The sequence below is a fragment of the Portunus trituberculatus genome, chromosome 18, assembly GCF_017591435.1.
Source record: "Portunus trituberculatus isolate SZX2019 chromosome 18, ASM1759143v1, whole genome shotgun sequence".
Classification (NCBI taxonomy): Eukaryota; Metazoa; Arthropoda; class Malacostraca; order Decapoda; family Portunidae; genus Portunus; species Portunus trituberculatus.
Genome location: NC_059272.1, coordinates 27175229 through 27182728, shown reverse-complemented (window position 1 = coordinate 27182728; position 7500 = coordinate 27175229). Strand labels below are relative to the sequence as shown.

The following is a 7500-nucleotide window of genomic DNA, read 5'->3' as shown; positions in this document are numbered from 1 at the left end:
TGATCCCATTAGCATTACTCTGCCCTGACCCAACCAGACTCTAACCGTAATGCAGGTGGCCCTCGCCCCCTCAGCCCATGTGGTCATTAAGTAAGGAAAGAGGAATGGAATGCTTCTAGGAATTTTACCCCTAACAGTGCTATTGGGCCATAAGTATTCAGGTGCTGTTATTCAGCTGGTCACTCAGAGATAGCAGGTCGCCGCGTGATCTATACACTAGCTAATCTGTTGCCAGGAAGTTAGTTCGTTTCTTCGAAGCATATCTTTTAGCACAGTTTACGTGAGTCTTGAAACCTTCCATGTTAAATGTACTTTGGTTCTTGGAAAATGCTGGAAAAAGTCATTTTAGCCTAAATTAAGTCAGTGAACGAAAAGAAACTTATTGTTACATAGAAAAACATAGTAAGTATATACGTTGTGCGCGCGCGCGCGTGTGTGTGTGTGTGTGTGTGTGTGTGTGTGTGTGTGTGTGTGTGTGTGTGTGTGTGTGTGTGTGTGTGTGTGTGTGTGTGTGTGTGTGTGTGTGTGTGTGTGTGTATATATGTATATATATATATATATATATATATATATATATATATATATATATATATATATATATATATATATATATATATATATATATATATATATATATATATATATATATATATATATATATATATATATATATATATATATATATATATATATATATATATAGATAGATAGATAGATAGATAGATAGATAGAGAGAGAGAGAGAGAGAGAGAGAGAGAGAGAGAGAGAGAGAGAGAGAGAGAGAGAGAGAGAGAATGTGAAAGGGTACAGATTATATAATTACTAATAACGGCAGGGTAGCTCTAATTATCGCTTTAGTTGTCGAGAAATCTAGAAAGAATGAAAGCCTTGCAGTCTCAGGATGTCGCACAAAAGCAGAAAGATAAACTATTGCAGAGATTAACCGCGAAGAAGATAGGATGAAGGCCGTGGTTAGTTAATGAATCAGGAAGCTGGGGAGACGCGTGGCAGGAATACTCTAGATAGAGTAGGCACTCCATGGTATATTACCATTAGTATTACTAACAGAGTAAATGATTGCAGGAAAAAGAAAAAAAGTAGCAATGTGAGTGACTGCAGCGGACCGATGTCTGCCAGGTAAAGGCAACCAACTGATGCGACGAACAGCCTTTGATTCCATTCGAAAGGAATCATCCCTTCCCTTCCTCTTAATGGACTTAACCCTCAAAGGGGCGGCCGATCCTCAATGGGGTGGACGGTCACTTGGACAGAGGCGGTAGATGTGGGGTGAGAAAAATTGACGGAGACGAACCAGAATACCTAACAATACGGAAGCTGACGTGGCGAGGGCTGAGGCTTGTAGCGTAGGAATGTCCAGGACAGAGGAGGGCGTCAGGTGAGTGGGATTTAGATAAATATTACTCGACAAGTGTCGTTGCGAAAGGTAGGGTGAGAGTCAATAGCGAAGGTTTGGGTGTGAAAAAGTATGAAAAGAGAAGATCGAATTGTACAAAGGGAGTGTTTGGTGTGGAAGGTCTCTGTGTAACATTGTTAGTACTGTTCGTAAGGCAAGGAAGTGACTATCTGTCACGGAAACGTGAGCTACAGGTGCAGAAAATAATGCCCGTTTGAGAGGAATGTCAGCATTATCAATTTGTTAGGTATTATAGGCAACTGTAAAAGCCTAAAGATAAGAACAACAAAAATATTATCTATTCCGTAAGAGAAATTAAAGAAATTTAGATGGAGAAATAGAATTTCAAGTGTACTACTCTATGATGAAGCATTATTTGATTTGAGTTTTAGGTAAAAACTGTAAGGCTTTTAATTGTGTATGTAGAAAGGCATTATAGACGCCTGGAAGATTTTTTGGGGGGATATGTGTACTATATATATATATATATATATATATATATATATATATATATATATATATATATATATATATATATATATATATATATATATATATATATATATATATATATATATATATATATATATATATATATATATATATATATATATATATATATATATATATATATATATATATATATATATATATATATATATATATATATATATATATATATATATATATATATATATATATATATATATATATATATATATATATATATATATATATATATATATATATATATATATATATATATATATATATATATATATATATATATATATATATATATATATATATATATATATATATATATATATATATATATATATATATATATATATATATATATATATATATATATATATATATATATATATATATATATATATATATATATATATATATATATATATATATATATATATATATATATATATATATATATATATATATATATATATATATATATATATATATATATATATATATATATATATATATATATATATATATATATATATATATATATATATATATATATATATATATATATATATATATATATATATATATATATATATATATATATATATATATATATATATATATATATATATATATATATATATATATATATATATATATATATATATATATATATATATATATATATATATATATATATATATATATATATATATATATATATATATATATATATATATATATAAATTTATTCACGTATAGACGTGAATGGTTGTCCTGTTATTCGCAGCATAATACCATTGGAATAATCTCAACGGCTGAAAATTGATCACATCCCTGCACTTCGTCGTCTTTCTCGCTGTGTTAATGAACTCTCTCAGAGCGTACATGTTTCACTGGGTGGTTGGATAATTATTAATGATCAGATCAAGAATGAATAACCAACTCATGAAGGATAATACTTGGCGGTTGCGGCGGAATATTGGTATGTAGATAATTTTCGGAGATGACGCGGAAACAATGGACTTTTACTTCATTTTTGTAATTAACAAAGTTGCAAAGAATACGAGTATAAAGAGATGTTGTTACAGAGAGACTATGTAAAACTTGCGGGGAGATACACTGCAGAATATATTTGTTAACCAAGGACGAAGATGAGAAAAGGCCAAAGATTTACGAATGCAATGAAAAAAGAAAGAAAACAAAAAGAAACGCCTTTAGTCTACCAAATGAGAATCGATATCAGGCGAAAAGCAAATACATCTTGATTATAATAATGTCGAGGTTACTGATTGTAGAAATGGATCTATGCATATGATTGAGTTTTACAATGAGTCTTCCAGCTCACATATTACAGTCACACGAGCTGTATAAATGACAAATGAAGAAGTCTCTGATAAAACACTTGAACTGAGGAAAACATACATCAGTGTGTAATTTGAAAAACGCGAAATGAATTGTATATATCAAATTATACAAGTTATTCAAACACTCTGACTTGTAACGAAAGTATAATTATTTTTTTGTCTTTGTGTCTAACGAAGTCCGACCAATGGTAAGCGGGAAAGATACATTACAAAGCAAGTGTAGATGCCACTCCCAAAAAGCATATATGGAACCAGGAAAATCGAGAGAGAAGATAATTAATTTTCTGATGTGTTTTGACTCTTCTCTGAACAGTTCATGCTACCTCTGCCGAATACCGCTGACCAACCAACATTTGAATCACTAAGCACAAAGTCGGCGACACTAAAACGTTTGAGCAACTCGACTACTGTTGGTGAGAGTTGTGTCTGTTGCTATTATACTCTAAATTCATACCAGACCATTTCATTAAACTTGAGGGGAAGCCGTGTGTCACTGAGAGACTTAATGGTTGAGGGGATTGGAGTGAGCAAGTCTCATATCAATGGTCATTACGAGGTGCGTTTCTTCCACCAGGCTCCTCCACCACTCAGGGTAATTACTTCAATGTCTGGCGAAGGTGGACAGTCTTTCGGACCAGCTGTTTTATGTTCCTTTACTTGTGGCTATGTGTTCGTGAGCGTTACTGCTCGTTCAGTAGCGGAACTATCGTCATTATCATTGATCATCGTCTTGTTATCATTATCAATATTACTACTACTGTTATTATTATTACTATCATTATTATTGTTATTATTATTATTATTATTATTATTATTATTATTATTATTATTATTATTATTATCATTATTAATGTTATTATTATTATCGTCGTTAATTACTACTACTACTACTACTACTACTACTACTACTACTACTACTACTACTACTACTACTACTACTACTACTACTACTACTACTACTACACACACACACACACACACACACACACACACACACACACACACACACACACACACACACACACACACACACACACACACACGTCCACCTAGTATCCACCGTAGTAAAGTAGAATGAATGTGTCTCTCGGATATTTGTTTGTCTTTCTTACGGATATAATTACACTTAGTAATCAGTCACTGTTCGTCTGTCTGTCTGTTTGTCTGTCTGTCTGTCTGTCTGTCTGTCTGTCTGTCTGTCTGTCTGTCTGTCTGTCTGTCTGTCTGTCTGTATGTATGTAACCATCTAATGATCTGTCTACCCATCTTTCTGTCTGTCTGTTTGTTTATTTATCTACCTATTCAAATAATATGGAGAGAGAGAGAGAGAGAGAGAGAGAGAGAGAGAGAGAGAGAGAGAGAGAGAGAGAGAGAGAGAGAGAGAGAGAGAGAGAGAAAATTAGCAAGAATGGAAGAAAGGTACTATGAATCTCAGCAGTAGGGAGTCTAGATTTAATGCTAAAATACAAATGTATGGTGCATGATCATGACATTTGCATGGGAATATAAATACTAAGTTTTTGTTGTGGTCACGCGGGAAATGCAATTATTGTGCTCGGAATACAAGTACAAACATTACCAGGTTAGAGTGTCTGAAATTCGGATTTTATATGGCCTTGTTTAAAGCCCCGGTATTGGTTGCAAAGCTCAAAGTCCCAGGTATTTCATTACAGAACAGTTGTTATTTTAGTTAAATGATTAGTGAAATCAGCAGGGTGCATCAAATTATAATAATTACTGAATTGAATCTACAGTATTATTTAATGCAACCACAGAGGCTGGTAAAATTATTATCTAAAACGCATAGATGAATAAAACCTTAACGGTTCATTGAGTATATTAAGCCAGTCATCGGCGAGTCAGGTGCGGCGCAGAGGCAAGCAGGTACAAGCTAGGCCAGGTGTGCAGTGCCCTAAGAAGCCTGGAATATCTGCAGCGTCTACCCCTCGGCACACGCCTTATTACCACATGTTGCTGTTACCCTAATTGCTGCAGTGGTCCTGACCCGTCATGGGAAGCGCCACGTGCCTGGGTCACCATTGGCCGGCCTGTGGCATCCAAAGCGGGAATGATCATCTTATTGTCTTTTATTGGTGTACACAATGGATAAACGGAACTCAGGATTAATTTCTGGCGAGATGGACTGTAACGATTGTAAAAGTATTCCATGAAGCAGGCGCCGAGCTAAGTCTTATCATCAGACCACCATAAATTACAGTGAATAGTACACAGTGAGGAGAAATGCGGTGTAAATGCATATGATGATACTTCCACTATGTTACTCCACAAAGTTGCCCTGCACTGTCACTACCACCACTACCACCACCATTACCACCACTACCACCATCATCATTATCACCTTCCTCACACTCAAGTACTCCAGCCTGAGCCTCGTGCACGAATGGGATTTTATTCAATGTTGCAAGTTAGCGTGTTCCGCATGAGTGTTTGTTGGGTACTGTGCCCGACATTTGGTTGGAATTTCGAGGAAGGTGTAATTTTGGTCACATAACTGTGTCTGGGTCATGATAGGTCTTTTTTTTTTTATCCAGATAACACTATTGTTCACTAGAAGTTGCGTCTTAGATGTCATCCAGTACTCCCTTGTGAGATAGTTTCTTTAATGGTGATAATTACTAGTAGTCACGAGATTACAGCCACACAATCCATCCCAACGCTTTACTATGCAGGAGTCACTGGGCTCGCTGATTACTGATGTGGTGAAGGAAAGAATAAACTTAAGCAAGAACATGACCTACCAGGATATGACTGTTACTGCTGTTGCTGTTACGTTCCTTTGTGCCTTGACCTCAACACCATTTTGAAACTTTGCATTACAATGTGGTGAGCAACTGAGGAATCCCATTCAGATGTTTTCTCTGGTCCTTTATGGAGACTATTTTTTTTTGTATTAAGAAAATAAAAAAGAAAAGGAAATAAATCGAATAATCAGAAAGCGCAGGACTGTAAGGTACGTACGTAATGCAGACCTTTGTGTACGTGAGATGTACTGAAGGGAAAGGAGAGAGAGAAGGGCATGAGAGGAGGAGACAGGAAAGGAATAGGGACATATAGGAAATACACGGTATTACGAGCGATAAAAGAGAGAATATAGTTAAAGGGAGAAAGAATTCTGGGAAAGGAGGAGGAGGAAGATGAACAGAAAAGGGAGGAAAAGGCAGGGGGGAGAGGACGTTACCCTGCCTAGACTCTTCTTTGACCTTCAGCCAATACGAATAAATGAATAGCACCAATAAAACATGCTTCAATTTACATTTGAAGTGAGCAGGACGGACTGCCTTTCTTTGTTGAATTGTATAGGATTTAATGTTACAGAAAAGGAAAAAAAATAAAGTGTGTGTGTGTGTGCGTGTGTGTGTGTGTTTGTTGGTTGGTTGGTGGATGAGGAGAGTGAGAGAGAGAGAGAGAGAGAGAGAGAGAGAGAGAGAGAGAGAGAGAGAGAGAGAGAGAGAGAGAGAGAGGAGCGTTGAAGGTGTGTTTGTGTGTTTGATGTGCTTGTGTTGTGATGTTGGCTTATGTGTTGGTGGTGGTGCTCTAATATGCTTGTACTTCTAAAAGGAATTGCTAATGAAGTGTTGGTAGTGAACGGAATTAACTTGAGAAGCGATTATTGTAAAAATTCAGGCTTGATTGTATTAGCGAATGTCTACCCTTTACATGCATATAGTGATTGATGGTAAGGGTGATATGCAGGGATGGGTGAAGGAACAAGGGCGCGGCGCTGACTCACCTGCTGGGGGAGAGAGGTGAGGGCGTTGCCAGAGCCTGTGATGTTCCAGGTGAGGGTGGCTGGTGGCTTGGATCCCGTAGTGCGGCACACCAGAGCTGTCTCCAGGCCGACCTGCAGCGGCTGGTCGGCACCCTCCACACTCACCGTTAGGGGCGGCACTGCGGCGACATACACACAGCAAGGCGGTCACTCAGGACACGATCGGCTCAGAAGCTCACTTTTCCTCATTGTTTACTACATTCTTTTATACATTTATATTTTAGTATCAGGATACACACACACACACACACACACACACACACACACACACACACACACACACACACACACACACACACACACACCGCGTAGTGTAGTGGTTAGCACGCTCGACTCCCAATCGAGAGAGCCGAGTTCGAGTCCCGGTAAGCGGCGAGGCAAATGGGCAAGCCTCTTAATGTGTAGCTCCTGTTCACCTAGCAGTAAATAGG

The 7500-nt window shown here is 36.4% G+C and overlaps 1 protein-coding gene across 3 annotated transcripts in view; it reads right to left on the bottom strand.

Annotated features, from left to right (window-relative positions):
- LOC123505771 (nephrin-like) overlaps positions 1–7500 on the bottom strand; it is a 179385-nt gene that overhangs the window by 36642 nt on the left and 135243 nt on the right. For all 3 annotated transcript variants that reach the window (XM_045257440.1, XM_045257442.1, XM_045257443.1), the window contains one exon: positions 7031–7188. In XM_045257440.1, the coding sequence (XP_045113375.1) occupies positions 7031–7188 (158 nt within the window). The remainder of the gene's footprint in view (positions 1–7030; positions 7189–7500) is intronic.